This window comes from Orbicella franksi, chromosome 1 (assembly GCF_964199315.1).
Source record: "Orbicella franksi chromosome 1, jaOrbFran1.1, whole genome shotgun sequence".
NCBI classification, from domain to species: Eukaryota; Metazoa; Cnidaria; class Anthozoa; order Scleractinia; family Merulinidae; genus Orbicella; species Orbicella franksi.
Genome location: NC_138145.1, coordinates 34,783,927 through 34,806,730, shown reverse-complemented (window position 1 = coordinate 34,806,730; position 22,804 = coordinate 34,783,927). Strand labels below are relative to the sequence as shown.

Here is a 22,804-nt window from a genome sequence, read left to right as displayed (position 1 = left end):
TCAAAAATGTTGGTTTCCATAAGAACTGCCTTAAGTGCATTTAAACCAATTATAGAACGCTTAGGGGGTTGTTCAATTTACGGTTGTAGGTCTTTCCAGTTTCTAAGATCTTGATATTTTTGATGATGTCTAGCATAACGGAAGTATTACAACGGAGTATAAAGAGTTAGATTTATTAATGGTTTCTAATTCAACAAGGTGAACCCTGCTTCGTAATTTTCTCCTCTTTTCACAGTACTTCACCTGTCTCGAAACACTAGAACAGACTTCCATGAACTAAGAAAGAACAATTTCCTGTTAGTATAAATCACTTAATTATAGGTATTTATTTTCCCTTGACAAATTGTTGCTTTTCAACTGACTTTATTAACTTTGTTGAGGAATTTAAAATCTGGGGATTTGGACTATATTTTTTATTCCTATATATTGCTCCAGATTAGCACCGTGAATATCAATGTTAAGGCCTTGAAATCAGAACCTAGTCACATCTCCAACACATTAGAGCGTTTTCAGAAGTCATGGTAAGCTGTTTTAGGCTTTTAACTACTCAATGAATTGTATTGTTTTGAAAGCGGGTGGCGACTGCAGTGGTTTAAAAGGAGCGCGTGCTACGCACGAGGAACCCGTATAGTATGAACAACAAGATTTCTTAACACGATTTTCAGATTTTGAAATCCGGAACCAAGCGTTGATACAGCTTGAATTTAGCAAACATATGCTTTAACAGGCTGTTTATAAACTGTCTGAGTCGTTTTCCTAATCACCAAGTTAAACTTGTCTAAGTAAATATCACTTCAGTCAATCTTATTGTACTAATACCATAACCAAGGTTTAACAAAGGAAAGCTCTTTGCCCGACGAAGCATGAAAAGAATTTCAAAGAAAAGACTTCACCTGTCTGAACTATTTGCTATGTTTTATCAGGGTGGTTGCTAGTTTTAGAAAATGTTCTGGTATCTCGGTGTGACTTTGTTTGCTTAACAGATTACTAAATAAATTTTTTCATCGGTAAACTCGAAAACGGGCATTATTTTCCGCGCGCGCAAATGATATATTGAAAAGTTCATTCTGCGAGCAAACACGCGGCCTGCTACTATTGCGCGTGGTGTGTGTGCGTAAAGCGTGAGCATGCGGTAAAATGAGTGATTTTAGACCCAAAAGCATGCCAACTGAAACGCGTGCTCTTGCACTTCGTGTCACGTGGTATGGTCCTGGCTTGAGCGTAGGGCTTGGTTCAAATTACGATTAAGTTAACGTAGGATTACGGTTGACTTTAACCTTGGTTTTTTTAACCTTAGTTTTCAAAAATCCTTTCCATTATTTTTTTGTCATTAAAATTGGCATTCAATCTCGACTATAACTAGTCTGGTCGCTAAGAAACAGCTCTTTTGTCGGATACTTTTCGAAATCGCCAGCTTATTGTCTGATACTGAGCCGAACGAGCCCGTAAGCCGAGCTGACTAAAATCTAGGCACCAACCTGCCGAGTACGCGCTCCGCCCGTCTAGGAAGAACGGAGACTGGACTCGACAGGGCTGCTAAAATGAAGTATAACTAAAATCAGGCGATGTTCCCAAAGATTGAGCAGCATTATTCGACAAATTATGACATAATGGTATCTTATACTGAGCTTGGATAAACTGTTCGCTCGGGGCACCCTAGGACTGGTGCCCGCTGCTGAATGAGTCTTCTTGTGTGCACCTCTAAGTAGAGAGCGCGTTGGATGTGAGATGAAAAACAGCCAGTTGGCTATAATCATCTCAGATCCAACGAGTGCGAGAGGGGTAATTGTTTCATAAAAAACGCCCCAAAAATACGCGTTAACTTACCACATTTGTATAATTGCTCATTTACCATGATGGCTAAGCCAATGAAACCTCTCGAATTGCATTATCCAATGATCCAGTGTTTAATAATTGTTTTTATCGAAAACTGGACGAGGACAGCTCTGAAGAATTATCACTGAGGTAACGATAATATGAGATTACCCTTTGGAATCAGAGTTTCGAAGCTACCATCCACCCTGCCAATTGAATTCAATGAAGACATAACAGAAGTCAGGCTACACGTAGGCACTTTAATGGATTTGACGCCATTCTTACACTAGTATGGCTTCTGACAACACGTTCCAGTACAACATGTCGACTACAACACCACTCAAGAGACAAAATTGACTTTCACAATATGCAGTGTTGGAACAGTTCGTGTTATACTGCGCACAATGCAGACAGCTTAAGAGCCCTTTTATTGTTATAGCGAGTTTATAATAGTTATTTAGTGTGGCGTGGGAGGGGCATGGAACGAGCGAGACTCCCTTCACTTACCGAAAACCAAGTGTCCTAGGTATTCCATAACACACAAATCAGTTCTTTGGCAAATACACTAATGGTTTTCTAATATCAGTATTGCAATATTATCACGTCACTATGTATCTTGCTACTTCATCTCAATCTCAGTGGAAAAGTGTGAACAAAATCAGTGAATCCTTTGCTACATAAAGTCGTTAACATCACGGATTAAAACTTTGTAAGAATATCGTCTTACAGGTGCAAAATTTTGCTTTTCACTACCTCGACAAAACACAAAGTCCTGCAACTAATGGAAAGCTGTCCATGAAGGCATCACACAGGAACTTAAAACATTTTCTTGACAATGAGAACGTTATAGGACCTTAATCAATTGAGGCATCGAGGCATGGAAAGGACAGACGAAGTAGCAATGTCAAATTAAGTTGAGACTATCTTCTACCGATCCTAAATTTTGTTATGTTTCAGTAAGAGCTAACAGTCCTGTAAACTTCTAATAATAGTCAACAAATCTAATCATCTTTGGACCTCTACACAAGAGCTAGACCCTTGCTACTGGCCTACAACGAAATGAAAAAGGGAACTTATCCTTCTCTTACGTCCTTAAAATACAACCTTTTGAGGTAAATCTAGAAAGGCCGAGTTTGGTAAACATGTAGCTTCTTAATGAAGACTTTGAAGAGCACAAAATAATTATCGACTCTTTAACTACCTTTGATCTGGTTACTGTCAATTTCCAGGGAGACCCAAGCAGAGGGCGGAGATTAAACAGACTTGTACTGATATGCAACATTGAAGACTAGAGTTAGACGAATTGTTCACGACCCCATCCCCCCACAACCCAAAAGCTATGCCTGAGGGGGAGGGCATGAAATATGGTTTACAATACAGGGGTCTGGCTTGCTCGACTTCATTATTTCATTGGGCGCCAAGCAATCAAAAAATAGTTCGAAATAAAAACAGATCGACGTACAACGACCACTAGAGGTCTGGGTTGCTTTCAATAAAGCATGAAAGGCAGCGCGGGAAAAAAAATCGTTAGCCACTTTAACAAAGTTGACTCTCGCGTGAGTGCCATTTTTAAAGGTTACTCTCTAACACCTTTTAAACAGAAGTGGAAACCAACAGGTAACCTGTGGTAGTTGCTCTATCTAGACTGCTTCCAGCTTGGTTGGTTGTGCTGGGTCACACGTCGTTTATCAGCCCTAGAGTATAGGTTGGTATGGTTAGGTACACAACCCACTATATCTTTAGCACGTCCAGAACATCTGGATTTCCACGTCGCCTCACGTAACTGGTTTGGACTGGTTGGAGAATCGGGCGCAGAAGACGCGAAGTGATTCCACATTAACCCCACAGCTCCGCGCAAGTTCCAGCCCCTCTGGAGTGGCCTGGGTACCACTGGAAGTCACACCCTTTCTCTGGCCTCGTTTTGGACTCTCGCACGAAGCACTTCCAGTTAGCAAAGTGACCAGGCCTTTGCCAGTTTGACTCACGAAATACCGACAGCAGTTGACAATCTGATTAAATCGCCTGCACAAAATTAAAATTTCAAAGTCAGGGTCTGCTAATGTTGTAGTCACGTTGGACGTGCATGTAATTATTCTAAGGAGTGCTGATTGTATATAGTTTTGTCTGATTGAAAGATAAACTCCAAACTTCGTAAACATTTCTTGGGTGCTTATTATTTAGCTAAAAAAATCGAAATTTCGGTTGAAAGTCAAATGGTTAGGGAAATTGTTGACTGCATCAAGAGGTCTTTCTCTTTGTCTATTCGGAATGAACGCCGAAATTTTCCTTACTATTTACTCGTTTCTCCAGTATTTTAAAAAATCTCTCATCAAGAATAAACAGTAGGTGGAAACTGAATTAAAAATAACAAGCGCCTTCTCTTTCGGTTGCTTTGCTGTTTTCAGAGAAACCCGTTCCCACCGGGAAATAGCAAACAGCCCTTTTGTCTTTCCCACGTTGCGTTTTTAACAGTTGCCTTTATGGTCTTGTAAAAGCAAAAGATTTATTCTGCTTACCATACAGCTACGTCCTCATATCGTCCGTGCCGCCTCCCTCCATCGAGCGTCTCGTGGTCTTTTTGAGCTCTGATCCATCTTGAAAACAAGGGAAGACCACATGAGATTGTCAAAAACTAAACACCGAACCCTACCGACCCCCGATTACCCTCCCCCCGCCCCCGCCCTAAAATGTACGTTAACCTATATCTACTGATTGGCTTAGCTTGCCGAAACTGTTCGCTGATTGGTTTAATTACACACCAATTATGCAGACTAAAGTGTATTGGGGGAGGATGTAGCCTTGGAAAAAGAGTCTGGAAAAGAATTAAGTATAAACCAGTTTGGCATACTTGTGACTGAAGAAATAACTTGCTTTACCTGTTTCCCTTCTTAAACTCTTGTTCCAAAAACTTTGTAGCCTCCCTCGCTCCACTGTCGTACTTCTTCAATTCGTCAAGCGCTGAAATCACTACAACAAAAGAAACATAGATGCACCAGAATTAATTATAAACGGCGACAAGGAAGGAGCAACCGAAGAACCAAGAATGCATGAGAGCAGTTTTAGAATAACTCTCCTGAACACCTAATCCAAAGTAATTTCCACGCACGGCAATACCATTTTCAACCAAGCCAAACGCGGGAAACATTTAACTGGCGCCGAGCGCGGGAAAATATGTAAACGGTGACAAACGCGGGAAAAACTGTAACCTGTGTCTTGAGCGAGAAACTAATAACTGGGGCAGAGCGCGGGAAAACCTGTAAGCTGGGCGAAACGCGGGAAACATTTTTCTAGCGCAGAGCGCGTGAAAACACGTAACCGCGGGAAAATTGAAATCTGTACCAAGCGCGGGAAATATGCAAATGGCGCAACCGCAGAAAAACGTGCCAAGTACAGGAAAAAAGTTACTTAGTCAAAAGAACACCACTGGTCTTGGTTTGAAGATTAATAGCTGAGGATGACACATTCTATTCCTGAACACGTTCGTGAACATTAAACTACTTCAATGAAAAAAATCAATCAATCAATCAATCAACGAAAACAGGTTGTAATGTGATAGGAGTGACCGAAAGGTGAACTAAGTTACAATAATCACTTCTAATTGTACCTTGGATAGGGATTATGATCACAAACTTCTCTGAGGCCATCAGTCGTCGTACAAGATGTAGCTGCGTACACAGTGCCACAGCATCAGGGACCAGGTAAACCGTGCCACCACCAGGAGCTGTCTTAAGGCTGCTCTCCAGTTCTGCCACTTCAGACTGTGATAAAGTTCAGACATTTATGTTTTTCATTCCAAACGTTCCACTGGATAACTAATAGTTTAGCCAACAATCAACATAGAGAGGACAAGTGCCTAGTTTTGCTAAGGCCTTGTCAGTAACTGGTTACGATTGCACTGTACAATTACCTAAATTACCTGCAGTAGTTGCTGGGCCATGACCTTCATTACTCTTGATCGACGATCTTGATTTCCCTGATAAACAAAACAAGAACTTGTAATATTTCTGTCATGTTAATACATAAGTGACTGACGGAGACTGACTGACTGATTTAATAACGGAGTTATAGACTAATTAACTGATAACTAACTGATTGACTCAGTTACTGACTGACCGACCAACCAATCGACTGACCCACTAAAATAAATCAAAATAAATCCTACAACTATTCAACCATGTCTTACCACAGGCGAAGGAGTGTGTCGTTTGTCGACGGTCATCTTCTTTTCTCGTTCCGCCTTCTGTTGGGGTCCCAGAAACTGCTTAGTGTTCTGATCCCACTCAAACGAACTCAGCTCCTATCGATAATAAAAGGCATATCAGCGGAGTTGGTGAAGAAACTGCCGCTTTCTTGAAAACATTATGGTAAAGAATGAAAGACGAGGAGGAAGGGACAAAACACGAAAAAGTGATAACAAAAGAAAATAAGATAAGATGCGGGAGCTTCTTTTAGTTCTCTCTACGCCATCTTGGGAGGGGATCTTTTAGTAAAGATGTTTAAAGCAACAAATGAAAGGGCGCAAAGTGAGAGTGAATGTAAATCGATGTTTGCAGCCTACCTGAGTAGAAGCAAGCTTCATTCCAAAGCTTCGCAAACATTGAACTCGAACTGCGGCCTGAAGGAGCAAAACAATGAGCTATGAAATTCTAAAATCTGATAAAATCACCTTTGAACGGTGGTAAATTTTAGCACCGGGGAAACAGATTTAAGAAGATAAGTTACACAGTAAGAGAGCTACTTTACCGGGTATAGATAGCAGTAAGCCCTGTTTCCCTTGTAGGGAAAAGATCATGATGATGACAATAAATAGCACTGGAAGAAAGTCAGTGATAAACACGAAACACGTCGTTGAATCTAATAACTTCCTAATGAATAAAATTTCCAAACAATGGAAGCTCTGGTTTGTATCGCTTTGTTCACTGTGTGAATAACCACACCCATTTAAAAAAATATTAACGGATAACATTTCTCTGTAAAAGTTCCCTTGTCTGGCTGAATCCCCCACCAGGGTGCAATGAATTGAGGAATAAAAGTTCCCTAGTACAATGCATAAGTGTTAACAGCTGGTGCACCCCACCCCTGGTGTATAGACTTGAACAACAGGGGGATTAAAACCCGTTTTCTTATAATTTACAACTTGTTTTACATCATGTTTTGCAGCCTGAGTAATCGTGGTTTACAACAGCGATGTAACTACCTCAAGGTATTGGCAGTCCCTTGTAAGCCTGCTCCAATTCCTGTCGAGCCTGCTGTGTATCACAGTCAGTGGTTTAAATCCTAACAGAGAAACGTCTTCCGGTAGAGCACGTGTTTGGACCCAGTTTTCGTCGAGCGTTTCATCCAGAATGCTCCGCCATGTTGGCAACCTTGGCAACGGAACTAAGACAAAAACAGAAACGATTATTAAAAAAAAGAATGACATTCGCACGAGGTATTTTGTGTGCAGAGTTCTCCAATGTAAAGAATGTTCTAAGGGCTCACTCGTAAGCATATCGACCACATTTTTCATGTTCTTACTTCTTACACTATTCTAGACCAACGAAATGGCGTAGTAAAATGTTGGACCTTCAAGTGGAACCATGAGCGCGCGAACCTAGCGCCTTCACTACAAAGTTTTCGACATTTTGTGGCATCATCTCTATGGTCTATAAGAGCAAGGACCTTGGAAAAATGAGTTCCATTTGATTTTTACAATAACATCGACGCCTTACTGACGAATTAAGGAAAATCAGTACGAAATTGTGTGCGAATATCAAAGTGCGAAGAATCACTTTTGTTGCTTGGAAACAACGGCTTTGTCGGACTTGTCGGAAATTTCGCCCAAATGCACCAGTCCGCATTTCACAACTGTTTATTGGAAAGGTCATGAAAGTTTTCAGTTTTCTGAAAGTGTTCTTGGGCTACAAATTACGTCATTTTCATTTTCATTATCATTTTTCATTATCCAAATTCTCATAGACCATAGCTCCAGACCACTAAGGGCGCGATAATTCTTCAGAGTTACTGACAGATGCGAAACTTCAAGGTTCTGCCTGAAGATGCTTTTTAGCGAAGTAGGTGGACCACTCCAGTTGACTTGGAACTCCGTTTCCCCAGAAACAGTGGCGATTAAATGGACTGCTCAACTTAACTGATGCTAATCAAGCAGTCTATACTTTGATTCACTTTCTACCTGCAGCCATGATCTGCTCCGAGGAAGGAAACTTGTTCAGCAGAGTAGCCATTCTGGACCACAGCGCACTCAAGCTCTAAAAGGAAAATACAAACAAAGCGCTTGGACATTCAATGTGGCCAGAGATGCAAGTTAAGTTTATTTCCACTGTAGCGCTATTTTACGCCCTTCGACGGGCGTGAACTTTAATTGCTTTACATGCGTAAGGCAAAATAAAGCAAATGTCTGGGCGGCTTAAGTCTGCGAAAAAAGTTAAACCGCATTCAACTTTTTTCGCAGACGCAAGCCGTCCAGACACCTGATCTATAGTATATTTCATCCACTAAAAGCCTTAAAAAATCCACGCGCTCACTCCCAGTTCTCCCGTGGGTGTTTACGTACATTCTTCCCGGATCTTTTATCCCAGTGGCGGGTGAGTAATTCCCCGCCCCCGCCCCCGCAAAAAATAAGAACTGTTTCGATCTAAGATTGTATTGGCATGGGCTTAAAATGTTTTGTCTTCATTGATACATACCTCAACACAAGTCATCACCAGTTCTCCATTCAGTCGTAGCCAGTCGGTTAACACTTTGATGGCTGGCAGCAGTTTCTGACCTGCTATGGCCTTCAGTAAGTTGGACTCCACACAGTCTCGAAGAATCTCAGTTCTGGAGGCGATGGACGACTCTACAAGGCAATGTTGAGAGCAATGCACATCAAATTAAGCAATATACAAAACTAGCTAAGAGGGAAAATCAGAACTTATGTGAGCTCGGGAGGCGGCTAAAATCAAACCTAATACTAAAGAATGCACTATACTTTCTAAAAATGCGAGGTTTTGGTTCAAGTATTCTAGCGATACGATTTCGAACTTGTCATAGTGATCAACTTCAACTTGTATTGGAATTTTTCAATTGTAAATTAGACAAGACTCGCTTACCCGTTTCCGCGTCGCTCACATCACTAATCAGGTCTGGTCTGAACATTTTTCCAACTGACACTCCATTGTGTCCCAGGAAACCAGCCTTGAATGCCAACTTGTCCTGTACAGTTTGATGACTGGGCAACTTCTCCATTGACCTTGGCAACGTTTCGTTCTCATGTCGCTTCCCGTTCGCAGCAGAGAATACACTGCTGGGCAGTGATCCGTTGTTTCCGCTTTCATTGTCCGACTCACTCTCTATGTAAACATCTTCACTATCGTCCTCATCGCTTATCGAGTCACCCAACACTTCATCCATCTCTCCCCCGCCTTCGCTCAAATCACTGTCTTCATCTTCCTCCTCGTCTCCCGATTCCTCCAAGTCGCTTCCACTGCCACTATAGCTCTCAAAGCTGTAATCGATTTTCCTTCGCCTTCGCCTTCTCCGCCGATGCTTCATGACCTTCTTGAGTTGTTTTGCTTGGTTTAAATTGCTTTCCACTTTCCTCCCTTGAAATGAGTTTTCATGTTTTGAAAAACCGTTATGCGAGAGCGCAGCATTCGTTGGACCATTTACCACAGGGTGTTCCGTGTTGGAGTGTTCTTTTGCTAAGAAGTTTTCAAACGATGAAATACAGTTTTGCAGAAGAAGAGAGAGAAACGCTAGGGTGAAGGCTGTTGCTACCGACGAATCCTGAGAACCTAGGAAAAATTGAAGGGGACATTTGTTCACTACTCATTCAACATCTTACAACACAGACTGACCGAAAGTATAAAACGTTTTCAACGTTGTTACAATAATATGTTGCATTGAAATGCGTGTGTTTTGCCGCGGTTTTACAGTACATCTGGAGAACTCAAAATACATACAAGACAGGTCGCCACTACCAACTCATTTCGCAAACAACTGCCACATAAACTAAAACAAAAACATGTTTTACAGATCTTATCACTTTAATTTCGGAGAAAGCATAACATTTGTGACCATTGAATTAAATCGGATTTACCAAACAGCCGATCCGGTTTTTTGCGGTTGGACGTTCACCACATTTACAGTTATACGAAACCTTAGGCACGATTTTAACTGTAAATAAAAAAAAAATTGGAACTAGGATTTCAAATTTGAAAATGCGAAGTTTGTGGCTTTAAATTTATTTTTCTAACTCTCTGGTCTTGAACCGTTATACGCTCTTGTTGAAGAGTCAAAAAGGTAAAATAAAGAGTGTTGCAGTTTCATTTCCAAACACCATTCCACATTCCCAAACAGCATGAAGAAAGTTCAAAAAGCGACTCGCATCGGAGTATTCTTGAAGAATTTCGAGGTGTTTGAAAATGTGGTAAAGCACGGTCTTGCGTGTTTGATATAACTAAAAACCAACGGGAGAAAACGGAGGTAAAATTATAAAGAAATATATAATGCTGATTAAAGTCAGATATTCAAACACCGTCACATTCATGATTTCCTAAGTTTAGATTTGATTAATTATTACCGAGTTGGAGATAAACACTTCACACGACATACTTCTAACAAAACACAGACAAACTACTACCCTACCCTTTGACTGCAATCTGGTCACAGTGGCAATTGCCATGACAACAAGTTTCACCATAAGCGAGCTGCTAATGACGGCATCCTCGTCATCTGTGACGTCATGCTCCAGGCCGCCATTTTGCTGAGAGGCGACGCCATTTTCAAGTGATGGCTTGCTTGTGTTGGAGGAGGTTGGGTCTACAGACAAAACACTGCTGAAGTCCTGTAACACAGACTGACACAGATGCCCCGTGTCTTCACTGCTTATTTCAGGTGAGCTAAGGAATAAATTCACACAAAAATCTTCAGTTGGAAACAAAGACAGTATGCTCAATGTTAGCGACCCTTTCAGTCCCTTGATCAAAATCTAACTCTAAACCTCTTTACTAATTGCTAAAGGTTTCTTAAAAAGTTAGTTTTGAAAATTTGTAGCTGTAAATGAAGTCGCATCTCTTCAACAGAAACGTCACTAGAGAATCTGGCAGTGTATGTACAACAGAGTAATAACCTCCTCTTGAAAATTAATACTTCTCTATTTTGCTAATACGTACTTCACCAAGAACACGCAATTAAGAGATAATCTCTGGAAACATTTGAATATCATACCCAATTAAACTAATTTGACAACCATGCACCTAAACAAAACAAGTATGGTATCTATGTAGTCTATGCATTTAATCTACAAATAGACTAGGAGTGAAAGCTCCATTAACACACAGCCCCTGTAAGCAGGATGAACCGGGCACTTAGTCACAGTTTGTAGCCAGATAAAAACGCTACATTTTTCAGCTTTCCACAAGCAGACATCCTCTTCAGCAGAGAGAGTGCACTTTTTCATGGGAGATTAGGGTTTGCTATTCCCTGAGAGAAAGACACCTGAGAATGCTATCAATAACGCAGCAACGAAGAGGTTTGTGTAGGATTACTCTCTGTTAGGGTGTGTTCATTTAACCTTTTTCTGGAATATGAATAAACAGTCAGGTATCCGTTCATTCTGGAATACACTAAGTGTATTTCAAGCATTCTTCTCCAGGGAACAGAATACTTGGAATAATTCGTCACTTCACTTTGTATCATGAACAAAACAGACTGTTACATAAATGACTCTACTTCCAGATTTGGAAAGAGTACGAACAAGGTATTCTTTCTCCCTTGTTTCAACCAATCGTAAAAACAAGCAAGAATCAACAAGTTAGATTACTCCACAAGCGAAGTAATTGTTTTAATGAAGTAGGTAACGATTAGCTATTCTGGAATATTCTGGAACATAACTTTCATTTCCGGAATAAGGTCAATCAAACATATCCTTAAATCAAAACATACAAAGTTTTATTCAGCTTAATTTTGCCTATCATGGGATGGAACAAGCCTGCCATGGTGACACAAGCTGTCTGTTTTCCTTGGTTGGCCAGCATTCAGATCATCACAAAGATAGTACTTTAAAACACAGGAGAAAAAGAAAACAACAACCAAGGAATCTAATTATCACTCACTTCTCATGTTGATACAGAACATCTTGGAGGTACAGGAAATAAACAAGAAATCTCTTCAATCTGGTTAGAATGACAAGAAAGAGACCTTGTTAAACCACATAACAAACAAGTTACTGATAGAGCTTAACGTTGCAACCGCTTGGGTCGCCAGTGGGACCAAATTTTTTTACTGGCAATTAACTTTCCATGCTTTTCACCGATTGAAATATGTTTGCTAGCCACTAAATCTGAAAACTTAGAGGTCGGCTGGCCCCAAGGTTTTTTCCTGAAAGTTGAGCCCTGACTGAGTTAATTGATTTAACAACAATCGAGACTTGTCTTGTTCAAATAAAAGATGCAACATCCAGCAGGAACATAAACAGTCTTCACTTCTCAACACACCTTTCTTTTGGTCTAGGCTCATCCAGAGGTAACTCCTTAATCCTGTGTAGAATAGACCTGTTCTTTTCAAAAATTCTCAACAAGTTTCCTTCGGCTCCTTCAAACACCTCCTTTGACAATAAACTGCAGAGTTCAAACAACAGTGCACCATTGTTGGATACAAAATGCCATAGAGAAACTATACAATACAACAATACCATACATCAGACAATACTTAAAACAAAATACAAGATTGATCAGACCTTGTACTTTCACATTTCACTTTCACATTTCACATTATTACATGATTTTACCCGCAGCCCACCCCTGACCACATACATGTACCCATCTCAACTTTTTAATGTTGTCCCTTTTATATGCAAAGTCACTAGAAAGCCAACTGAACATTGAAATGTGGAGAGGGGAGGAAAGGCCAAATTCTGATTTTTAAATTACACCTTTGCAAATACATCTAGTTCAATTTGCATGATTTTGTTTTGCATGGTACTATCGTTAAAACACTTATCATCATCACTAAAAGTCTTACCATCTCAAATAAAAATATGCTCCCTCACAACCATAAGCCTTTGTACCGGCAAGTGTTCCAAGTTGGTTTTGAGGCATACCTGTTAAAACCCAAAGGATACCAAGAGTTTGAGTGCACCATGCATGTAATGTAATTGAAATGAAGGTGGAGAGCACAACACATCATAATTTTCCACTGGAGAGTACTGTCAAAACAGTGTGTCCCATTTACAGTATGTATGTTGTAACTGAAATTTCCTGTTATTATTTAAGAACATGAAAACATTTTCTGTGTGAACATGGAAGTTTGGGAGGATAAGAAGCACAAACTCAACTGGCAAGTAATTATTTCCATGGTGTTAACTTGAGTTCTAAAATATTTTCACAAGAGTTTCAATCTATTTCACAAGAGTTCAAGATTTCTATGGCATGATAGTTGATGAGGGTGCAGCCACCAGAGTTGACTATCTCGCATAGAAACTGAGAGGGAATAATCTAATAGTTTTAGTATAAATCTACTAGTCGTTCAAAACCTTATCTAAATCTTCTTCACAGACACTTCAAAAACACAAAGGAGCAGCTGCCAGTTTGTTAACAACACTACACTGCTAAGTTACTCCACTACCTACAACAGGATAGTTAGTAGCGCAGCCAATCAGAGAACAGCATTTGTGATAGAACGCTAGTAGTTTTATACTAAAGCTTGATACAAACATGGAAAATGTTTTCTATTTCTTTTAGAAATCATTGCAGGAAAGAGTAAAGAAAGTTAAAGTTTCTTTTGATTGTCAAAATATCAATTTTCTATGTTTGCCCCATCATTACGTTAACAGCTTTTGTGTGCTTAGTGTATGCTTCCATATTGGGTGCATCCTAATGGCAAACAAACAAAAGTCCCCCTGCTAAGTATAGAGAATAACATTTACCTATGTCAGGGTTGATAAGAGCGGCTTCAAAGTAAAACCTTTCGGCCAATTTAATGGCTTCTTTCCCTTCAAGGTCAGATTGATATCGAGCTGTTACAAAACACAAATAGACACGATCAGATTAAAGAGAAATCAGCACATAACATTTAAAACAAATTATGAGGAAATTTTTAAAGCACTCTCTTACCAATGTCTCCTAAAAATATAAGACACCGCTGACATGCTTTTATTGCCCAAGATCTAATTTCATCATCATCATCTTCCCCTGTAAGACAACACACCCACAAAAAAGTGATTAGATTTTATTGGTATTTTTAATATTGCTTTATGCAGACATGCAGTTTTGAGTCCTGGAATCCTATAAGAAAGTAACCAAAAGAAGGTCAAGAGCAAAATAGTTTTTGTTTACTTTTACTTCCATGTAAAAATGATGCACATGGTGCAAAACCTGTCATTAGAAAACATGTTCATTTTCTTGTAAATTCAACTTCATCTCATTTGAAATGTATATAAATTATACAAATTTCATATACAGTATAAATTATACATGTATGTATATTTTATATCAAGCCTAAAAGGTATGTAAAGGCAATGCAGAAATGGCTCACTCACTCAATGAAATTGTAATATTTAAAGAAAGAAACAATTTAAAGTCAAGGAGAAAACTTGCACAGCTGAGGGAATTTTTGGCATATACTCTAGCTACATGTAGCTTGTTTGCCCTTTGGGCATGCAACCATGATGTTAACTAGCACCAAATTTCAAAATTTCATCTCTTGCAGTACTTCTGTAGCTTGAATTTCCTCAAAACATTGCCAAGGAATGGGAGCATTGGGAGAGTGAAGGACAGAATCCACAAGCCCAGCTGCAAACACCACTACCCCTGAGCTATCAGATACAACCTTCTAAGTTGCGTGTTGAACATGTAGACAACGTTGTATCCAAATTCTTCTGAATGCAATATACACATGTAGAAATTGTTAATGAGAGAGTTTATTATTCTTTCACACTTTCACAATGTTTCTATAACTCTTATGAGCACAAAAAATGTTTTCCATTTCTGAACAGTAATTCAATTAACCAAGGGTAAAATTTTAAAAAATTCTACACATTGCTGACAACAACAGTTTGTTACTCGTTACCTGGTTGAGTGGAAGGAAATCCCCAGGACAACACACCATCCACAGTGAGCTTATAAGAGAGCTGAAGGTGTGTTAAGAGATGGTAATAATATCCAGCTGCAGAGGACAGATGGGTACGAAGAACTCCATCCAGAGATTGAGTATCAGCCTCCATGATCTAGGGACAACAAAAGAAAAACATGAAAACCTACAAGCTGTACTGCCTTAAGGTGGCTGAACACAGTTTTCATGCACGCTTTTGCTGATGCAATTCAGCGCACGCACAAGGATTGCAAAAAACAAATATGCCATCAATAGAGCGATCATTTTATTTACCAAACGCCCGCGCCATCTGTACTATTTTTCTCTATAATTGAACGCAGTGTATTGATGGCTTTAGTCTTTTATCACAAAGATATGTTAGAAAAGGTAACGATGCAAAGAACCCAGCAATTCTCAGCTTTTACTTTGTTACCGAAAGAACCCAGTTAAATGCAGCGCATGCGTAGTAAGTCAAGAAATTGTGATTGAATGAAAATTGCACTCTCAGAAATACACCTATTTCTTGAGAACCACGCATCAGAATTTCACGAAATTTGGCACGAAAATACTTTAGGAGTATTGAAAATAACTGAACTTTAACAAAGGAAATTCTAGATATTCCAGGGAACCTTCAACAAGGGATAATTAAACATCTCTCTGTTAAATTATTAGCAAAATGGTGTTAACTTATGAGAATCGTTACAAGCTTGTTGCATGCAAATCATAAATAAAATCTAATGACTAGATTTTCTACAAATAAACAAAACCGATTTTAAAGGCCTGTTTATATTCATTCATGTTGCCATGGCAACGGTACATACGTTAGCTTAACCATCAAAAAACCAAAGTTTGTGTTGTTAACTTGCTTGCTGCCATTTTTGGCGACCAAGGAATCAAGGGTTTTAGAGAAAAAGGTGAATGAAACACTGGTATCAAAAACTGTGTTCAGCCACCTGAAGTCCCAGGATTAAACCGTAAACTCTTATTACATACTGTCACAAGTCTCTTCTAAAGTCCTTGTAGCAGCGAGAATTTGAAGGGCGCAGTGGTCTAAGACTTAAAAATTAAGACTTTCATTGCCGGAGCCCAGATATTACCCTTATTTATTACCGTACTCTCACCCATGGTATAGTGATCAACCCCGCACGTTCTGCAACCTGTTAACATGACCACCTCTCTACTAAAGTTGTGTTCAGTAGCCATACGTATGTACAATCTAGATCCACATGTACATTACGTATGTTTATGTCTGAAAACAAACTTTTACATTCATTAAGGCCTTTTGTCCATATAAACAATCACAGTGACTGTAAATTAAGTATACTTTGTATATGCCCACCAGAGTAGATGACAAAGTAATCAGACTTAACTCCCTCTTTTTATGTATTCCCATGTGGACAGCATGTAAACTTGGGACCACTGATGTCATACACGTGTTCAATGCAGTTGTTTTTTTAGAGTTAGTCTCATTCCCAGGCATCTTTCTTTTATTCTGGACAATCCGTCAAAGATCTCTGGTCTCACAGTCATGTGCAAGCTGGTGCATATATTGTGCACCAAGGTAGTACTGACAACTACCACAATATGACTACGTTGTTACGGCTAATTTGTAGTAACATGGTTCCACCACACTTTCCTCTTATGGTGCCTTCTTAATCCAAAGAGTGGATAATGCTATCCACTGGATAAATTACTTGAACAGTAGATGGTATAGTTTGTTTTGTCATCACTTATCACTAGTTATCATTACTGATTATCTAGTGGATAGCATTATGCAAACTTTGACACCTGAGGCCATGCACATAACTGTAAGTTACCTTTCTGTGATTCCGCAGCTTTTGAATGACATCATAAAAGACTTTTCTCCAAAGCCGCTCTTCAGCCCTACGACCATATTCCTTCGGATGGTGAAGAATTAAGTTCTCACATTGGTTTCTCAACCTGGCAATGAAGGTAAATTGACTACTGTTACTATGAACTGCTATTTTTTTTTTCTCCAGGAAAAACTACAAAAATATAGTAAGTACTGGCCAGCCAGGACGATAAGGATGAGTGAGTGAGTGAGTGAGTGAGTGAGTGAGTGAGTGAGTGAGTGAGTGAGTGAGTGAGTGAGTGAGTGAGTGAGTGAGTGAGTGAGTGAGTGAGTGAGTGAGTGAGTGAGTGAGTGAGTGAGTGAGTGAGTGAGTGAGTGAGTGAGTGAGTGAGTGAGTGAGTGAGTGAGTGAGTGAGTGAGTGAGTGAGTGAGTGAGTGAGTGAGTGAGTGAGTGAGTGAGTGAGTGAGTGAGTGAGTGAGTGAGTGAGTGAGTGAGTGAGTGAGTGAGTGAGTGAGTGAGTGAGTGAGTGAGTTAGTACTAATCAAAAGCATTGAAGATGATTGAGTAGCTCATTATATTGAGACTGAGGGCATGATCACTGATTTCTTTTTACTTTTATAATAACTTTTTTATATATATATATATATATTGGTTAATTCAATTGTTTAATTGTCAAGGGTAGAACAACTCTTGTCCATAGATGCGTGCAAATTATTGAAGATCAACAAACAATTTTACGATAAGTGTCTAATTTCTCGCACGCTGATTGGCTCACTTTTATCATCAATGAGACTTCCGACAGATAAAATTTTAATTTATGCAAGTTTTCAAGTTCAACTTTCAGCTGTCAAACTGTCAACTTTTTAACCAATGAGATTCTATGGACTTTTTTAAGTAGCCAATCAAAAAGTGAGAAAAGCTATCGACAATGTTTGCGTCATTTGAATAAAATTCACTAATCTTTGTTTATGGCAAGTTTATGGCATCTTTTCCCCTCATTTATTCCCGGCATTTGACCATTTTGGGGTCTTATTATTGTAAAAACAAATTGACGTCAGTTTTTTATGCATCTGTCCTCTTTAAATGATAAATTTCATCATAATGTTGTCAAAGTTCACTGCAGAACCATTCGCTTGAGGCTTGTGGTTCCACAGCCACTTTGACAATGTTATGGCCCAATTTATCATCAATAAGAAGACAGACGCATAAAAAAACTGACGTCAATTTGTTAATTTACATTGAACGCAAAATTTTTGAAAATCAACTACCCAGAGGCTTCAAAAGATTGCAGGATTGACCCCAAGCTAACAGAACTCAAAGCTGCAAACTATAGTGACGAAATCCAAACGTCTAAATAGTTTGGCTATTATCCAACAACAATATTTCAACAATACTTCCACCCCTGTCATCGGTACAAAAAGACATTTCACAAACAGCATAATAAGAAAATAAATGTACCTCTGTCTAAGCAGTACAGCATCTGGGTGGAAAAGTTCCTGCCACTCAACAACAGACCTCAGCTGAATGTCAAGTCTGTTGGCCAGCTGCATAGAAGACCTACAACAACAATGTTATCATAATGATAAAAAGGCTTCACGGACAAATATGCAAAAACAAGATATAAAGTCTGGTGTACTTAGACATGTGCTTAAACTACAGTGGGTGAATACATATTATTAAGGTTGATGTACACACTACAATTTGTCAACCTATTTTGTTCCAAATTTAGTTTTCCCATTGAATATAAATAGCTTCTTTTAAGATATTCATATTCAATGGGAAAAACCTACACTAAATCATCAACTTTATCATGTTAATTCAAAACTTTCTTTGTAATATTTTACATTGTCATGTTTCCTTTTGTTCTTACAGTCAATTAGCATTTTGCGTACACTATGTATTCAACTCTGTACTTTGTAATTTAAACTGAAGATGACAGAAGATTCTGTTGAAACACGATTTAAAAAATGTTGTTTTGTTTCTAGAAAATCAAAATATTATGCCATCCAAAAAATCAAGCCTAGGTGGTCGCTTACAGGAGGTGGTTGCTTACATGAGCTTAGGCCATATTGGGTCAAAATATTGCCTTATTTGCACATGATAAATGCAGAGACCTTACGCCATGCACCAATGCCCCTCTAAACTTATGTAATAGATTTTAGTAGCCACAACAATATATTTGAATTTTGAGAAAAAATCGAGTACTTCCCACTGAGAAATTTCCACTTCTCGTTGTAATACCTAGGAATGCGATAATGTTACAACACCTTATAATCCAATTTCCGCTCTATTATCTGTCAGGTGGTCACTTATGGGAGGTTAAAAACAAAAGAAAATTTCAAACTTTGAGTTCTGAAGGTGATCATGGTCACTTGCGAGAAGTTGTCGCTTACAAGAGGTTCCAAATATAGTGTTGTTGGCACAGTTTCTATGGGTCTGAATAAAGCTTTTGATGATACCGCACAACCTACTCCTTGCCAAGCTGGCTGCCCACAGTGTTGCTCCAGAGAGCCTGCCTCTCCTACACAGTTACCTTAAAGACAGGTCCCAGTGTGTCAGGTTAGAAGACGTAATCTTGTTGTTTTTTCTAAGGGTGTACCTCAGGGATTGGTTTTAGGACCCCTCCTTTTTAAATATTTTTCTGAAAAATCTGTTCTATTTTACTAATTGTGCTAATTTGTCCAACTACGCAGATGATAACCAAATTTATTTCAGTGATCACGATCCTGAGGTGGTAAAGTCTGTAATCAATCGCGATCTCACTGTTGCAAAATGTTGGTTTGACGATAATAAGCTAGTGCTCAATCCCGAGAAATGTAAATGTACTATTCTTCCAAAAACCTATCCTTGTGATCTTTCCTTTAGCATTAGTGATGTGCAGGTTCCTGTCGTAGACCATTTAAAACTTTTAGGCGTAACTAATGATAACTCGCTAAATTTTAGCAAACACACTGGCAAGATTATTAAGAAAGTTGGAAATCAGTTAGATGTTTTGAGCAGGCTAAAGAACATGCTATCAATCTCTTTGAAGATGTGCCTTTACAACTCATTTGTAATGTCTTATTTTACTTACTGTTCTGTGATTTGGCATAATTGTTACGAGTCTGACAAGCAGAGGCTCTAAGGTGTGTCTACAACAAATGGATGACCCCCCATGGTGATGATGACTACAGCTTAACTTTATCCAATCATCGCCTACAGGACATTGCCATATTAATTTTTAAAGCTGTAAACGGTATGTTACCGGGATATATAAGTGACTTGTTTGTCGTACGTAATAATGTGAAGTGCTTGAGAGCCACCAACAAGCTCATAGTCCCATGTAAGAAAACTGCAAACTTTGGCTTATTTTTATTGGTGCCAAAGTGTGGAATTCTTTACCGGATGAATTACGTTCAATGACAATCCTTAAGGAATTTATGAATACTGTAAGAGAGCTAAAATTGTGATGTACAGTTTTCTATGATTCACTGTAATAACTTTAAGATTTAGGACTGTTTATTGTTTATTTATTGATATAGTTAGAATGTTAGTCATTAATTGATCATGTATTATTTTTTTTTGATACTTTTTATATATTTTTCTCATCATATTAGCATGACTGTATCGCTAGGGGCCTAATCAGCCTCATCAACGCAAGTTGAAATTAAGTTAAATACTTACTTACTTTACTTATTTGGCCTGGAAACTTTTGGTATTTTGGAAAACTGGTCGCTTAGGAGAGGTGTTCGTTTACAGGAGGTGGGTGGTCACAACCAGAGGTTGGACTGTATTATTCACTAATTTAAATGTTAGCCAAACTGAGAAAAATTTGGCATCAACCATACAATATTTCAAAGATTTTACTTTCTACTCTCCAAAGTAAACAGTTTGAATAAAAAAATCTGATGGCAGTCTAGGCTTAGCAAAATTTTTAAAACTAAAATACTAAACTACTTGCATTACCCCCTCACCCCCCCCCCCCCCCTCCAAAAAAAAAGATCCCTGAAGAATGGCAAGATTCCAAGCTTACATGTGTATGTGGCTACCTCCCCGAGAGAAAGAATTCTCTTCCTATCACACTTGGGAAAACAAAGGAGCAGTTAAAAACTATAGCATCTCTCTTGCTGGAGAAGAAAATTCTGTAATAATTTATTGGCTATGCATAATATACTTATCCCTAATCAAGTTGTAAAATATGATTTCAAGGTGAAGCTTTTTCAAAATAGCAATGCAAATATCAACTCCACGGAAATTTAACTTAGTATAAAGTAAATAACTTAACCTCAAGCTTATAATTGGTGAGCGAGTGACAGGCTGATTTTTAAGATGAAGACGTTTTTTAATAGCACGAGAAAGTAAAATATTTCGAAAAAAATAAATAAATCGTTACTCAATAAATAAACGTAATTCCCCAAAAATATCCGTTATTTTTAAACTGTCGCTAGCCCGATCACGCAAGAAGCGTGGGATAACTTCTGAGCGAGCACTAATGATGAATTTCAATATTTTTGTCAGATTTATGCAAGGCTGAATCGCGATTATTCTTGAAAAAAATACTTTTGTTTGCAAGTTGTACGTTCCTATTCAACTCGTAGTAACTTGAATAACCTTGGAAGAGTTTGATAAAGTCAAAATAAGAAACCTTGCCGTTATAAAACCGCATTTTTGTTAGCGTTTAATTAAGCAGAAGATTCGCTACAATACAAACTAAACATCGAAATCCTCACCTGTTAAGTCTGCTTCCCTCTTTTCCCTGGACATTTGCATTGTTATCCTCTACCACCAAAGCTTTCTTCATCCTCAGTTAAGATAGGCATTGGTACTACTCCTTTGACGGAGCAATCATGGCCAAATCATTACACAATTCTTCAAGAAAATACAGAACTATCTCCTTCAGTACCGACATCTTTGCTTCCTGTCGAGTTTCGAAACCCGGGGAAACTGGACATCACCCACACTGCAATGCGAGTTACCAAAAGATGGCGAACAAGCGCATGGTGTACGTTGGTGGATTAGCAGAAGAAGTTGACGAAAAAGTCCTTCATGCTGCATTTATTCCGTTCGGAGACATAACAGATGTTCAGATACCAATGGACTACTCAAGTCAGAAGCATAGAGGGTTTGGATTTGTGGAATTTGAGCTCGCAGAAGACGCGGCAGCCGCCATTGATAACATGAACGAGTCTGAGCTCTTTGGCCGTACAATTAGAGTAAACATAGCCAAACCAATGAAGATCAAAGAAGGCTACAGTCGTGCAGTGTGGAGCGAAGATAGCTGGCTAAGTAAACACGCAGGGCAGACTTTGGAAGACGCTGACATGAAAAATGCGGAGGAAAAAGCAAAGGAAACCAGCGAGGAAGGAATGGCAAAGAAAAAAGGAAATCCACGAGTTTTCTTTGATTTAACCATTGGGGGACGCCAGGCAGGAAGAATAACTATAGAACTAAGGCACGATGTCGTTCCTATGACTGTAGAGAACTTTCGCTCTCTTTGCACCCACGAGAAAGGTTTTGGTTACCGGGGAAGTATTTTCCACCGTGTGATACCGCAATTCATGTTACAGGGAGGGGATTTTACAAAGCACGATGGCACGGGAGGAAAGTCAATATATGGTCAAAAATTTGCGGACGAAAACTTTGTGCTCAAACACACTGGAGCTGGTGTGCTATCCATGGCAAACTCCGGGCCGAACACTAATGGTTCCCAATTTTTTATCACCACTGAAAAAACTGACTGGTTGGATGGAAAGCATGTTGTGTTTGGTCACGTTATTGATGGAATGGACGTTGTGAGGAAAGTGGAAGCAACTGGCTCACAAAGTGGTAAAACAAGCAAAAAAATTGTGATTGAAGATTGCGGCGAGTTGTAACAGAATCAAGTACACTTTTAGGAAAACCTCTTTTGTTCTAATGTATACTTACATGTATTTGTGAGTACAACCTAGTTAAAATGTGGAAGTTACTGGAAGATACAGCTAAAGGCATATCCAAACACAGACATATGGATAAACTTGTGATGTCACATATGGCATGAATTAATTTGAGGACAGGATGCCATGTTCCCTTATAGAAAGACCTCTCAGAGGTGAAAATTGAACCATCCATGTTCCTCATTAGGGAGC

The 22,804-nt window shown here is 39.0% G+C and overlaps 2 protein-coding genes across 2 annotated transcripts; one reads left to right on the top strand and one right to left on the bottom strand.

The window, feature by feature from the left end:
• Nucleotides 1–1,195: 1,195 nt before the first annotated feature.
• On the bottom strand, nt 1,196–21,561 carry LOC145460716 (nonsense-mediated mRNA decay factor SMG5-like). Its single transcript, XM_081445600.1, has 21 exons — nt 21,410–21,561; nt 18,159–18,257; nt 16,704–16,827; nt 14,866–15,022; nt 13,911–13,988; nt 13,724–13,813; nt 12,820–12,898; nt 12,294–12,416; nt 11,913–11,972; nt 10,444–10,697; nt 8,907–9,590; nt 8,502–8,653; nt 7,988–8,063; nt 7,013–7,194; nt 6,374–6,430; nt 5,999–6,112; nt 5,732–5,788; nt 5,420–5,573; nt 4,692–4,782; nt 4,332–4,409; nt 1,196–3,837 (listed from the first exon to the last, which is right to left on the bottom strand). Exons 1-21 carry the CDS (start codon nt 21,478–21,480, stop codon nt 3,591–3,593), a joined length of 3,027 nt encoding a protein of 1,008 aa, XP_081301726.1. The 5' UTR covers nt 21,481–21,561; the 3' UTR covers nt 1,196–3,590.
• Nucleotides 21,527–22,700, top strand: LOC145460732 (peptidyl-prolyl cis-trans isomerase E-like). The gene has a single exon (XM_081445601.1). It carries the CDS (start codon nt 21,527–21,529, stop codon nt 22,550–22,552), a length of 1,026 nt encoding a protein of 341 aa, XP_081301727.1. The 3' UTR covers nt 22,553–22,700.
• Nucleotides 22,701–22,804: the final 104 nt, after the last annotated feature.